At 39.1% G+C, this 15531-nt stretch overlaps 1 protein-coding gene across 6 annotated transcripts in view; it reads left to right on the top strand.

Annotated features, from left to right (window-relative positions):
- The window catches only part of chd9 (chromodomain helicase DNA binding protein 9), a 75584-nt gene that overhangs the window by 27609 nt on the left and 32444 nt on the right, over window positions 1–15531 (top strand). For all 6 annotated transcript variants that reach the window (XM_053317218.1, XM_053316721.1, XM_053315943.1 and 3 more), the window contains 2 exons: window positions 39–448; window positions 12866–12974. In XM_053317218.1, coding sequence (XP_053173193.1) covers window positions 39–448; window positions 12866–12974 — 519 coding nt within the window. The remainder of the gene's footprint in view (window positions 1–38; window positions 449–12865; window positions 12975–15531) is intronic.

Here is a 15531-nt window from a genome sequence, read left to right as displayed (position 1 = left end):
ACTAATTATCATTCTGATTTTTCTTCCTCTCTCTTCAGCCTCGAAAGAACACTAATGGTCCTGGTAGCCAGGTACGGGTCCTCAGTCCCCCAATGAAGAGCAGCTCATCATCCTCCTCCTCTTCCTCATCATCTTCATCCTCATCAAGCTCCTCGTCGGAGAAGAGGACCTCGCGGAGGACGCATCATCAGATGGAGTCAATGCATTTGGAGAAGCAGGAGAAGGCCAATAGGATAATATCAGAGGCAATTGCAAAAGCTCGTCAGCGCGGTGAGAAGAACATCCCCAGAGTCATGAGCCCTGAGAGCTTCCCCAGCTCTTCCTCTCAGTACAAGACCCACCGGGACCGAGAGCATAAAGGAAATGGCAAGGCAAGACCCAAAGAGAAGGCCTGTAGGAAGGCCTGCATTGTACCTTCCTCCAAGACCAAGCAGAAGGCCAAGATCGGGTATGTACTCATGCAGCCATCACTGCTATAAAACATAAGTGTATTGTCATTTGTCAAAAAATAATCCAGTAAGTAGAGTTTTGATCCATTTCTACCCTACCCAAAGCAATGTGACATTTCTTTTAACATGAGGTGAGCCTGGACCTGCAGCTTTTAATGAGCCCTACTAACAAGTGACAGAAGCTAGACTCCCCATTGTACTACCATATCTTTGCAGGGGTTTTTTAGTTTTTTTGCATATTTGGCTCAAAGATAGGGCTGTAATGATATGGCTTTTCATAACCAGTAAATCTATTAACAATTTTCTATATTGATTCTCAGTTCATTTAGTAATATGGAAATAATGACAAATGTACATACAGGTTACAAAAGACCATTGTCATATGTTGATACTTAAATTGACACAATGATACATGTAAATATCATATGTATCAGTGTGATGGAGGGAAAAGTAGCATTTCACACAGTGCAAAGTTGTTATCAGCAAATTTTGGTTATAATTGAAAGAATAAGATTATTTAAAAGATGAGTTGATTTTATTTTCTATACATCAACATACTTTCAGCACTACTGACCATCATTTTATCCATACCTAAAATGTGTAGTGCAGACTTTCCCTTCTTTAAGGACTCAGTAAATTCTCTTGAAGCCTCTTCATTTGCATCCATTTTTTATAGTTAATATGCATAACCAAGGGCAAGCTGTAAAATGTACTGGCAAACCAACATGCAGATGTGCACCGTTTGCACGCTTGTCTTAATTGCTCTGACTTAGGGGAGAAAACTGAAAAATAAAAGAGAACCGAATTCCATCAAGTCTGAGAGAGTGATACATACATACATACATACATACATACATACATACATACATATATATCTATAGAGAAATATAGAGCAGCAGTGGAGTATTGTACTGATTTAGCTCATGATACTAGATGATTTTCCATGTGCATTTTTACTAGCGTACATTTTCTGCCTGTGGGTAACAAGATGGAAGCTCAAAGTTCAACAGAATTTACAGCACACCATAGCAATAAACCAGCCTAAGTGATCAGCATACACATGGGAGGAGCAAACAAAGGCTACATTTACATGCAGTGAGACAGTGCTGGCTTGTGCATTCAGGAAAGCAGTGTTGATGTATAGATAGTATAATCCGCCTCCCATCCCTATATTTAACGGCTTTAAGCAGTGTGTAGCTGTTTGCCACACCCAACGCAAGCTATTGAAATATCAGCTGGTACAGATGTGGGAGGGCTGAGGCAGAGAGCAGGAGGAAAATGGGAATGTAAAGACACGGTAATGTGAAATTGTGCAGCTGATAAAGAATGTGTATTTGAGAATACTCAGCCGTGAGAGCGATTGACAATGGTCAGCAATAATATCTAGCTGGATGCTACGTTCATAAGTAATTAGATGAGCTAATGAGAAAGTTGTGGCAGTGTTTTGGAGAATAGTGAGATGATGAATGCATCAGTCGTGGTGATACAGTCCCGCTAGCTTTGCAGCTTTGGTTGGATTTATTTGTCTGGTGATGCACAAAGTAACTCAGGCCTCTGAGCTTTTCCATTAACTAAAGAGTTGTTAATCTGGTAGCATCAAGCTCAGTTTTGATCATTTAATTAAAGCCCTGTTTGATCACATAGTTTAACTTGGAGGCAAAGCACTTCTGAGATCAGAAAGCTTAACTCTACCTTTTGTTTGTCAGTCTGTGTAGACCCACATCTCTTCCGTTCCTAACCACCTTGCCGTTGTGGAGACACAGTTTATGAAACCATCAGCATTTAATCAAATGTAATCTTAAACTTGTTAGTTTTGAGAAGCGGTTGACAGTTGGTCTACATTCAGTCATTCAAACGCACCACTGATAACAATCCTTGTTGTTACAAGGTAATGAGCTGTATAACCCATTTTTATTCAGTGTAACCTTACTTGGCCTACATGAGGAAGGAGCATCAGATCAGGATGCTTGCAGCATAGCCTGCTTACGGAGCCTAATATTGTTTCAGTCATCCTTTTTATAGCACTCATTACATCATTGCATTCCAGCCATTTTGACATCAAACTAATTCACTCAGGTCAGATGACAGACTAGCACAATCCTACAGAAAATTCTATATAGGCCATTACCTTTGATACTTGCTTGAGAAACAGTGTTTGTGATTTGTTCATTAGAATTCTCCAACACAGCAAAATGCTCTGTTTGTAGCAAGAGGTAGTGTACTGCAAAGCTTTTATTCATATAATTATAATTCACTTACTTCACTCACTTACTACTTCTCATTTTGCTGTGACCACTGATGCTCCAGTTTGTGTAAAACAGGGTAGGTCACTGCAGACTGTATGTGCACATTGTCATCAAGAGCTTCAGTCAGAATTGTCACAATTGCATCAAACATGCATGATGTTTACAAAGGAGGCAAGTCAAGTCTGATTGTGAGCCTAGAGTTTGTCCTGTCTAGTCAAATCTGAATGCTGTGATATTGTGGCTTAAATCTGCAGTGGTTACATATGTGTGTTATGATGAAATCTTTTCACAGGATTCATTATAGAATTCACAACCTATAATGTCTTCTGGCGTTGGCTGTAGTGATGGTTACTGTTGTAGCTCTTACTATGTGTTTTCTCCCTTTTTTGGCTTGACCGCAACAGCAGGGCCAGCCCTATAGATGCTAATGTCTGTCCCTGACTGAGTGATGAAGTTACACCATTGGTCAGCCGAATGGTGCCACTTCCTGTATCGATTTCAAATCAAAAGCCTGCCTAGTGTTTTATACGCAGTCTAGCTGTGTACTGGTCTTTTTGTTTTAACTGAGAAAAGAAGTTCAGTCTGTATATGACAAGAAGCTTGTGGGAGTGTGTGAATATTTCATCTAAGGTGTGAAGATTCATAGTTAGTAAATGCTCGTGCTAATTGAGTGTTTACATTCCCACTAATTAGAAACTGCATAATAAAGAACAGACAATTTGCAGCAGATTTTTTCCAAAGAGCTGTATGTAATGATGAAGCTCACTCTGAGCAGCATGGATTTGATAACCACGGTGATGTGGAAAAAATATACTTATGAGTGGAAAGTCTTATCTTCACTTATCAATTATGATAAAGTTAAGCTAATAAACCCCCCCTCTGTTCCAAAAAAGTCAGTGGCAAAAACAGCAAGTCCAGTTTGATTGAAGCAGGCAGGTCCAGGCCTTGAATCATGAGAATTCAGAACATGATCAGTCACAAGTTCATGACAATGTAATGTAAACAGGAAAACTAAAACATAAATACAACCGTTTTGCCCTGAACGCCAAATGACCTGATCATACTTCCTCTTTTTCAACATTTGCCTTTGGACTTATTCTGGAAGCTAAGAGAACAAAGAAGGCAAATAGATTGTGTTTACAGTAATCCAAAAGTATTGTTTTAAATGAAAGTACAGCAAATACCAAGAAAAAGTAGATAATACCTGTAAATAAAACTGTGCTTGCTAGACACAAGCACACTCATACATTATTAAACATCTTACACTGGTACTAGTCAGTACATGTGGACACAAGATAAACAAGAGGAAGCTCACTAGCCTAACGGAACAAACATTGTACCATTAATACAACACAACTTTGTCGTAACAGGTGTAACAAATAACACTGTGACAAGTCTCAGCATAGCTCACTTCAGTCAGAAGGGAAAAGCTGTTGTTGTGAATTTGTAATGACAGTCGTGTTTTAAAAGTGTGTTTTTTGATTTGAGCCAGTGTAATAGCATTAATGCTGTGAGTGTGCTGCAACTTCTTGTGTTTCACACTGCGGCGTGGACTGCACCTCCATGTTCTCTGTACTTGACAAGGCCCTTAACTTGATGATGATGGCTGGGAACTTTGAAAAGGTTGACAGTGAAAAAGTCAGGGATGGAGTGGTGGCGGCACACTGATATATTTGGGGTTAGTGTGAACCTCTAAATGTTGTGAGACCTGGTGTGTGTGCTGGGCTGTGTGTGTCTATGTAGAAGCTGTTGCAATTATAACGCACATCACGTAGGTGCAGTGCTATTAAAAGACAGTGCCAATTGAAAAAGAGTATAGACTGCACACTTAATCCAAATAAATTCAAATGGACAACGTTTGGATCCAAGTTGGACCTTCATCAGGTCAAAATCTTTTTAAAATAAAAATTGTGGCTTTGGAGTAAAGTGTTTGGGCGTCACCTACAGAGGCGGAAAAGTTGTTCTGTTGTTAATGTGGGGTGAGAAACTCCAGGGAAAGATTCATACTGGAGGAGAGTCCTGTTCATATGCATGCACCACCCAGGGTCTCCCCATGAAATATTAATGCATCTCAGCTGCAGCGGTACTAACCTTCCACTAAAGTCATTACTTCAGCCTCTGCTAAAGGATGAGGATGCGTGCAGACTTGTTTTCAGAAAGCTTGTGTGTGTGTGTTTGGGGTTTGAGTATAGACTCACCTCCACTGAATTTGATTGTTGTTTTAAGCAGAGAATGGGGCCTGAGATAAGACTATTATCCTAATTGTCTGTGTAGTTAAAGGTCTGTTTCTCTGAGACCACCACACTGTCCTGACCACCCTGGTTTCTACTAGAATCATCAGTTCCATTTAAATGGTAATCAGAGCCTCCTAGATTATGTAGTTTACTCTTCAAGCTGCTTGCAAAGTGAATTAGGGGTCATCTCATTATGTGTAAAATCTGTTTCACTGATGAGAAACATGAATGAAGACAGCCGAATAAAATATGGTTGCACCAGCCGCTGTGACAGGTGGACTCGAAACATGTTCAAGATAAATGTTACATTTTTGTCAGTGATCTGCCTTTTTTAACTATTGTGTTCTGATTTGAAGAAAAGCCCTTTTTAGAAATGTCTTTACAAGGTTTGAAGTTTCCTTGCATTAAAAAACAGATTGCAGTGTTGAGCATTTATCTTTGGAAAATAAAATATTGCTGTGAATTGTGGTGTCGATTTCTAGCAGACAATCTATGTTGAGCATAACGTCATCATGTGTTTTAACATATTATATAAATACACTGGTAGGTTTTTAGTTGTTGTGTGAAGCTGCTGTACAGGGTACTTTTTGTGTATCACAGGATTTATCCTTTGGTGAGGCAAGGGTTATTTTACAGGCCCGGCTTGGCTCTCTGCAGGCTGGAATTAGCTTTTCAAGGCAGCCTACCTGCTGAAAAATAACCTAATATAATCAGCAGATGAAAGCACTGTACCGCTCATTCCCTTTTTTGTTTCTCCCTCCCCCTCCTCCCTTTACATTTTTTCCCTAATATAAATGTGGGTCTTCCAGCGTGCTCGAAGCAGAGGATCCAATGTTTCCTGTGAGCAGGCATGTTCTAAATATGCTGATACTACAAAGCAGCAGGGTAGCAGGAAAATATCAAACAAAATGGTGCTCATGAGATCAATTACATGATAGAAAATGGAGGTTTAAGTCTAGCCTATATGCCGCAGCGTATAGCTGTTCATATTTCAGTGCTCGCCTGCTAGCTGTCTAATCTCTTCTCCCCCAGTTTTTCATTAGGAAAAGCCAAAGCTGTTTTTTAATTGTTTTCCTAGTTAATCCCTTGCAGGGTGTGTGTGTGTGTGTGTGTGTGTGTGTGTGTGTGTATGTTCACATGTGTCCCTGTGTGTGATATATAAACATGTTTGTGGGCTTGTGTTGCATGTCTTAATGTTGAAAGCTAATGTAGGTGTGTGTGTGTGTGTGTGTGTGTGTGTGTGTGTGTGTATGTTTGTTTTTCTTGTGAGTGTGTGTGAGTGTGTTAGCATTGCCCGTTTTTAAAATGTTTGCTGAATAAAGCAGAAATCCCCTGTGTGGCCATGTGCACTGCGCTGATACACTATTTGTCTTTGAGAGGGGGCTTGATTGTACTGTTACTACTGTTTCCAGTTGTATGCTGCTGTGTGGCACTGAGATTATAGCCTTCCATTCATAAGAAGGGGGATTTCCTGACAAGGACCAGCGCTACTGTCTCAATAAGCCCCTCAGGATGAGACACGCAGACACACATATATACACAGACACACACACAGATACACACCGTACACTTGACAGCAGTTTCAAAGACAAGTCAGTCACACACAATCTGTATTTTGGAGGTAGATCATCTATGAGGGAGAAGGCCTTTCTGAGATGCTTAAGCATCACATTGCGGTCCTGGCCTGCAAAGCGCTCATCATATCTCGATTCTATTAAAATCAAACCCTCACACATACACTCCCAGTGGCAGCATGCCAAGTAGGGCAGGACAACACTGGGGGGACAAGGGATGGAGGTTATTTGGCACAATAGGAGGATGGGAGCCAAGTAAGCCTTGAACAGCAACTAGCCTATCACTCTCAGGAAAGAGCTACTGGTAGCCTATCATCAGGGATCACTCTAATGTCAGATCAGGGCCAGCTGTAGTCTAATTAGAGATGCAAGCTTATGTCTGGATGCCCTCTTTAAATCCTGATGGGGAGGCAAATGAATCACCTTCTCCTCCTCCAGTAACAGCAGCCAGTACCATGGAAATGCAAAAAAAAAGTGTAAATATGAAACAAGATGGTGTGTGGATGTGAAATTAGATAAGAAAGTTCTCAGAGGATATTCGTTTTGTGTCTGCATCAGTACATTCTAAATGAGGAAATAATTGAAGTAATGGCATGTAAAAAAACAAAACAAACAGACAATGAAATTAAATATGTTTTGAATATTGAGATTTTGAAATGAAACGTTTGTTTTTATTTCTTGCTTCAAAATAATTAAACATAAATCAAGCAAAGTTTCCCTCTCATACCCAAGTGCTGTCAACACTCGAATCTCCTTTTGTTATTTCCTGTTTGAATTTTAGAGAAGTAATCACTTCATTGCCTCCTTAAGTCAGAATAAACAAAGCAACTATCACAAAATACAACAGAAGTTAGCCTTAATCAATCATAGAGATGAAAAGTTTTGGATCATCGTGAGTAATTTAGGAGTAGTTTTTTTTGTTTTTTTTTTTGTTTTTGTCATTTAATATACCAGTAGTGTTTATGAGTAGGACTGCTTTTCTACTATTGGAACATTTATAGTCCACAGTTGGATATAATTAAAATGTGGATATTTACTGACTTGCTTATGCAAACCTGAATATTTTATATATTTAACCTTTTTTACTGTTATACTACTTTATCAGAGGACGGAGGATAGACTGATTGCATTCCTTTCTATTTCTTGTATTAATTTGGTTCAATATAAATGATGTGGTAGTTGTTCACAAAGCTCTCTGCAAAATGCTTTGACATTTGCTTACAGGCCTTAATGTGCCCAAAATCATTTTTTAAAAGCAGGCTTATATTAAATAAAATAACCATTTTGACAAAGAAATGCGTTTCTTACTCTTGTGCGGAGCTCATTGCACTGTGGACTGCGTGGGGTGAAATTCGGAGTAACTTAAAACCATGTGTGTATTTCTTTGTCAAAGTGTATTGCAAAACTGAATGTGTTGCTGTCAGCCCATGATTCACCCTGAGTATACTACATTACTGTAATTCTTCAAATACCGTAGTCCATTTTTTAAAATGAACTGTTACAGAGTCATATATGTGTCATATGTTCATTTGGTTGACAGACACTGCTATCTAACTATGTGGTGCAGGTTTTCTGCTATGTTGCTGGATGATACGATTATAAAAGAAGACATCTTCTGTAAGTGAACAGTGTTGAAATGAATGAAAAGGTTTAATTTCAAATGACCTGGGTTAGTTTGTAATGCATCATTCTTCTGGACTATACTGTGATAGAACCAGCATTTTTATCTTGTAAGGCATGTTTAATTGTGGGAATATATGCCTGTGAGCTTGTCCAATGTGTTATTCTCTTTCAAATGTTTATATGACTACATGGAGCGATAGAAGAGTGTATGCAAAAGAACTATGCAAAGTTCTTTACATCAGGGAGACTTGAACCTGGCCTTTAAAGAGTCAAACTGACTGCTTTCAGACTTCTTTTTTCTCAGTAAGAGACTGATTTGAGTTTCCTCCCCTATCATTTGTGTTAATATATGTCAGCTTGTTGGACAGCATTTGACTCAAAGAGAGGGTATGCACTGGTGTTAGTAAACCCCTGGGTGGTCCTGTGTTACCCACAGCAGGGTGGAACAGGCTGTAACCATCACTAAGATGTGGCTTGTGCTTTTGGTTTTTTTTCCCCTCTCTCTCACTCTCTCTCTTTTTCTCACTCTCTGTGTGTGTGTGTGTGTGTGTGTGTGTGTGTGTGTAAAATATAGTTTTCGTCATATGAAATTCTCACTCTGTCATGTTGCCCTTGTGAATGTCGTGCTTTACAATACAGTAGGCAAGGTGCCACCTCACCATCCATGCTTTCTGTCTGTACTGGCTCAATTGATGATTTCACAGCCCTCAAATATCTCGTTTCACAGTTCAGGTTTACCCATATGGGGATCAGAGAGAAGCTTTAGCCCTGTTATATGCTGTTAGCTGCTGAGCTGCTGCCTGGTGATGTGACACTGTTATTCTGCCAGGCCCGTATCCTAGCCAGCTTTTATTTGGTGGAGGAAGAACATTGTGTTCTGTCCCATTCGGCTGCTTTTATGATGTTTTTCTCTCTATTCTTGTGGGTGTCACAGCTGGTTAATTTTTTATTTTCTTTTTCATTGTGTCACACTGACTTGGCACCTTTGTCAGCCATTCATAGTGTCAGTGGACATGCACTGGTGGTGTTTTCACAGGAAGTGATGTCACCGTGAACATTGCAGCCCACATTGCCAAATAACACTCCCAAGGGCACGTTGCATGGCAACCATAAAGTGTCATTGTCAAGAGGATTTGTGAAATGTAATATCATCCAGAGGGGGTAGGGACACCAGAAAGAAGGGACCGTTCTTTAGCACCGTGCTGCTGGAGGAATGTGCTGTATCCAGAGCAATACTGTAGGCATTTGTGTGTCCAGAAATGCCTTTAATAGAGATTATAGTCTGTATCAGCTCCTTATGTTTTTCCCAGTTAGGCTTTTTGGTTTAGTAACCCTAATCAGTGTTGGCCAGGTGTTGCTGCTAATGTCATAACCGATCAGCTAGACCAGCTTATCAAGTCTGAAGAATGTTTTTTTTAAGGAAATGTTTGTATTTCACAGAAAGCTGTAGAGTGGCAGTAAAAGTGTACACGCTGTTCCACATTTTTGTATTGTGTCGGTCTTTGATCTACTTACATGTCCTCTGGCACTGGAGTGAGGGTGCATGCAGGCTATAACTGCTTCAGGGCCATTCATGTTTTCCATATTTGGGTTGATTGGAGAACCAGTATCTACAATCAGCGGAGTTGAAAGCTTAACTAAAGAGAGATTTAAAAAAACTGTTTTAATATGTAAAATTAGGATGTGGAAATGATAAAAAAAAAATAGTCAGGTTGATTTGTTTAATAAGTTGTTGTCCAAACAGGTTGTTGTTCATTAGGCTGATTTCCTGTCAGGCACTCAGCAGTGTCTGACCTTTTAGACACCAAATATAGGGCCTACTTGATGTCAAACAGAATGACAGAATGTCTTGTTGGCTAACAGGAGAAGGTATTGGCTAGTGTGGGAATCTTTGTTCATACTTGATGTGAGTCTCTAAAGTAATCCCATATGAACAAGTCCCCGAGGAACCACTAAAGACATGCTCATGTGGCAGTGTCTGAGTTGGCTTACATATATTATAGCCCGTTTTACTCAGCCTGTTTAAGGTGGAGATGTTTCATTCTAATATTCTGCCTCTCTGAATTGGGGGGGGGGGTATTGTTGCTCCGTCATTAAGCCGGATTCAGAGATGGTCACATTGCTGGATCGACGTCTCTGTAAAAGGGTCAGTTCGCATGGTGGGACCACACACACTAGACAAGGACTCTCTCGCATTACGTGTAATGTTTGTGATTCTGGAAAACCAGCATGGTATCTAAAATCACACACAGGGGCGACATAATTGGATCAAAAAGGCAAAGCCGGCATAATGATGAGTCTTTACGACAAAATTGATGGATGTCTGTATAACAGGGGCTGTTGATTTTGTGTGTGTGTGTGGTGTGAAGCATGTTTGCCTTTGTGGGAAGGTGTGTGTGTGTGTGTGTGTGTGTGTGTGTGTGTGTGTGTGTGTATGTAAGTGTGTTGGTAAGTCAGAGAGGGAAGATGCTATGTATCAATGTTTTTCCCATTTACATCACATCAAGCTAGATATTTAGTGTCTGTGGCTTGCATGATATAATACACTTGGAGAGGCACAGGATAGGACGTGTGTGCATATGTGGTGAGAGAATATATGGGCAAAGGTCACAGAAATAATATGTGACAATGTGATAGAGAGAGAACAAAGAGTTAGAGGAAGAGGCACTGGTGAAAAGTAAAAGCGTGTGTTTATTCATTGTGCAATCTGCTGCTATCAATGCTCCTGATATCCAAAACACCCCAGCAGTCTGTCTTGGTACTACAGTTGTACATAAAGCCACAATGGGACTTTTATCACTCACAAAGTAGCAATGGCTGCTTAATGGGCAACATTTCGGCCAAATTACAAGCAAATAGAGTTGGTGTTAATCTCATCGCAATCACAATCGCGATGTCAGCCTGTTCAATTATAGAACCAGAGACATCTACATTTTATTCAATTTTAATACCTTTGAAAACATTTGGTCTTCTATACACCATGAGTGGAGATACTTCACAGACCGCACTCAGTCTCTGTGTAGTCAGTGAAGTGTGTGCAGTGCATGGTCACATGACTTGCCGATGTGCAGACCACAGACCAGGTGGAAATGTAGACATGATACTCCTGTACTCGGTTATTTCAGAAAATGATCAAGACCCGAGGATTGTACCGGCGATAACATAGCCCCAGGCTTGAAAGAGGCATTGGCTGCATGTGTGAGGAGCATCAGGTCGTTATTACAACAGATAACTGCATTAACATTATGAAAGTAGTGGATCTTAATTAATGCACATAAACTTCACTTTGCTATTGGTAAGTTAGATTTTCAAAATCATCAATAATTATACACTCGTGATACCATTTTGTTTATTATATCGCAATCATAATCGCAATATTTTCCACAATAATCACAATATGACTTTTTCACCAAATGGTCCAGCCCTAGTTGGTGTGAATCCATAGACAAAGTAAGAGCTTTAGCAAAGCACAGAATTCCTGAATCAAATAAACCTCAGCAGCTCCCATTGTGAGCGTTTTGATGTGAAAGCATTTCCTTGTTATCCTTCAGCTGCTTCCCAAGCTGTTGCTGTATGTATGTTGGGGTTAAAAACTCCATGCTGACAAATGTACAGTCACAGATTCTTATATGATATAGACTTAGGCTACTAATGTTTTGAACAAAAGCAAATCTATTTGTACTCCCCTATCTTGCATTACGGTGCAAACCTGCCTTAGGCTGTTTAATTGGAGTCTCCTGTCAAACAATCAGATGGTTTTGAATGTTTCTTTCTTTTGCAAGACATGTTTGACTTTGATGACACACTGCTTATTGGTTTGTCTGCCATTGTCTCGCAATGTAAGCCTCTTTGTAATGTCTATGTATGGCTTTGATGACACAGACTCATCCTTCTCTTCTAATCCTGTACAGACAGACTTTCACCCAACCAGTTCCTTTATTAGCTAAATAAAAAGCAGTTAAAATGTCCACATGTATATTTCGTTTCATCTAGCCTACACTAAACTACTGAAATAAATGCCGGTTGTACCAGAATGATCAATTCTATCTAATTGTATTATTAGACTTACAAAAGTTGCTTAGTTTGTGGGAACATTTAGAATTGTGTTCATTCTTACTTCTCTTAAGCAGAACTGTTGTTTTTTAAGTTTGATTATAAAATAGGGTTTGAGAAGTAAATACACTTACTGTTGGTAGGCTACTTCACTTTCACACAGCCATGGCAAGAAACTCCAGTTCATTTAAACTGCCTTCACAGTTCTGGCCTCAGACCTTATGTGATAAGAACATGGTTCAAGACACTGTTGTAAAAGTGGCTTAACGTGATCACCTGATCAATACCTGCAGAATAGCTGAACAAATTAACAAGTTCATATCCACATGCGTATGTTGAATTTGATACAGTGAGCACATTGTTATATCCTGTTTTTTTCACCTCACCAGATGAAAAATATTTTTTTGTTGTCACAGCTATTTTAGAGCTTTTGATATGGACATTGATTTTATTTGAGGTTTCAAAGACTGGAGTTATATATATACTTCATTTGTGTTCAAACAAGCCCCCAGAACAGATTAGATTTCATGCATATACTGGTCAGATGCTTCAGGTGATTAGTAGGTAGCTGTGAGCAGCATCTTTTAAGGCATTAGTCACCACACAGTACTTATATAATATAAACAACAGGACAGTAAACTTTACATGGATTTCATTGTGTTCACTCTCTCTTTTCCCTCCCTCAGGAAAATTGTCATCAAGATTGGGAAGAAAAAGAAAAGAAAGCCACCGTCTTCAGAGGAGGAGTCTGATGATGACCGTCCACCTCGGCATACTTCTAAAGACATTGACTCGGTAGGATTCATCACATGTACATACACTCACAAATAAACACAACAAACATGCAGTACAATGACAGTGATTTAGTTTAATGCAAATACATTGACACAAAACTTGGACTTTCAGTGGGAATTGAGCTATGTTTTGCTGTTTTTTGAAATCCCTCACTTTATTCAGATGTGGTTTTAGTGTTATTTTCTGTGGTAACAAACTTCTACAAGACGAAAACAAAGCGAAAGTCCAGCCCTGTTTCTGTTGCCATTATGGTACGAGGCAATGAGTGAAGTGGTGTGGTCTGTCTGAGTCTTCACACTGCTGATGAGCAGAGAGGAAGGTTTCACAACTTTGGCTTGACTCTGTGGTTCAGGTGGAGGTCATGCAGTGGGTGGCTATCTCAAATACACCCTCTTATCTCTATTGACAATAGAGTCAATGGACAGATTGACTCTATTGAGGCATTATTTCATATTTAGGTGAAAGCATGAATAATCGAAGCTTCACATGCAAGTTCAAACAAGTAGAAAAAACTGTGATGTACTAATTATGACAATGTTTATATGGATGTTAGATGTGTTTAAAAACTGAATTGAAAAGTAATGTGAGCTGGTTTTTCTCATTTTCTGTTGCCACAGCAGCCTGTGAGATTAAAATACTCCAGGGATTTGTTTGTTTAATAATATACACCTGAAGAAATTAAATTAGCTCACTTTTTTTTTTCAAGAGCAAGAAACACCACGTTCTATTTTCCACTAAATACATGGCACTATTGTGGAAAAAGGAATGATTGCTCACCTGAAGTTGAGATTGTTGTAAGGCAGGGAAAAAATGCCAGGAGAATGTGTCTTGTACATCCTAATAACATTCTCCAAGATGTACAATATACAACAATTTGTGTTAAAGATACGAGTTGTGTAAAAGATATGAGCTGAAAATGATATTACTGAGAAATTGAAGCAAATAATAAAAGCTGGGAACATTTTTTTTAATATTAGTATTTAAGTAAAGGAGAATTGAATTTTACATGTGAATGATGAGGGAGTGAAAATATAATTTATATTAAGTAAAACAGTGTACATAATATATATAAATGTGGTGTAGTCTCATGTCAGATGCTTGATAATTAAAGATAAAAGACAATCAGTTGAAATGAAATGTTCTCGAGGTCTCATGAAGAAAATGGTTTCACCTGCATAATTCTGAGCTCACAAATAGTCCAAGTCAAGTGTGACCTGGTCAGTAATGACAATTAAAGTAGGTGACATCTGAGTTTGTCTTTCATCCCAAACACAGTTCTGTTTTGTGTGCTCTTTGCTCTATTTGCATTTTATTTGTAGAGAGCGACTTGTCTGAATGAAGGGTATGACTTGTGACTCTCTCTCTCTCTCTCTCTCTCTCTCTCTCTCTCTCTCTCTCTCTCTCTCTCTCTCTCTCTCTCTCTCTCTCTCTCTCTCTCTCTCTCTCTCTCTCTCTCTCTCTCTCTCTCTCTCTCTCTCTCTCTCTCTCTCTCTCTCTCTCTCTCTCTCTCTCTCTCCACTTCCGTGTCCTATCCGGACTGTTGCCTATGATATAATTACGTTGAATGGTGCCCCTGGCCTTAATTAAAACAGTCTGTTGATGACTCATTTAGGATGATCCTGTAAAAGAAGTCAAAGCAGCGTGGGCCGACAGCTAAGAGAGAAGCATGGCCCCCTCAGGGGTTCAGCTCTAGTGTCATGGCATGTGGCAGGTTTGACTCTGCAGTTTCTGGTCAGCTTGGGTTCGGGGATGTGAGGTTACATCTCCATGGGGATATTATATTGCACACCTAATTAACTTTGGCTCAGTGGCATTTATTCCTAATTAACTACATATTATCATTAGGAGGGGCTTGTGTATTGATGCAGGATACAGCAGCCCACGCAAATGATAATTACAAAGGCTTGACAGGAAGGAATAGAAAGAAGCTGGATTTTAAAGAACCCTTTAAATCCCTTTTTTGTGGTTTATGCTGTTCTTCTGGATTTTTTTCATAGTTTATTGAAATGTTATTCATGGGTCATGGTTGTTCATGATGACCTATTCATGTTGTCATTTTCAATATGGGTTAGTGTGACGAAATATGAATACAGTTTTTAGTTATTCATGTTTTGATGATGCAACATTGAGGCTACTAATGCAATGTTGAATGTAGACAGTCATGTAATTTTCTCAACATAAGACATTATGTTAATAAAATGATATAGCTAGTGATATCACAATTTCATAAATTCACATGGGCAATGAATGAATTAAGATGATTAAAGGTTTGATCAATACTATTGATTCAGTAGCATTACCTTTACTGCAATGTCTTTGCGAAATGTTGCTGTGACTTCTGCTGTGGCTGATAAGTTGTCTTGGCTGATATCTGCTTATTGCACATACATCCTTTCAGTGTGTATGTCGGCTGATGAAATGGCTATACAGAAATTACAAACTTGGTTTGAGGTTATTTATAATTTGTCCACCAGACAGCAGAGGGGTTTATTTTTATTTTGTATGTTTTCTATTCTTAGTGAGTACATTATTGGTCACAATAATAAGAACATTTTAA

This window comes from Scomber japonicus, chromosome 1 (assembly GCF_027409825.1).
Source record: "Scomber japonicus isolate fScoJap1 chromosome 1, fScoJap1.pri, whole genome shotgun sequence".
NCBI classification, from domain to species: Eukaryota; Metazoa; Chordata; class Actinopteri; order Scombriformes; family Scombridae; genus Scomber; species Scomber japonicus.
This window is presented reverse-complemented; position numbering and strand designations above follow the sequence as displayed.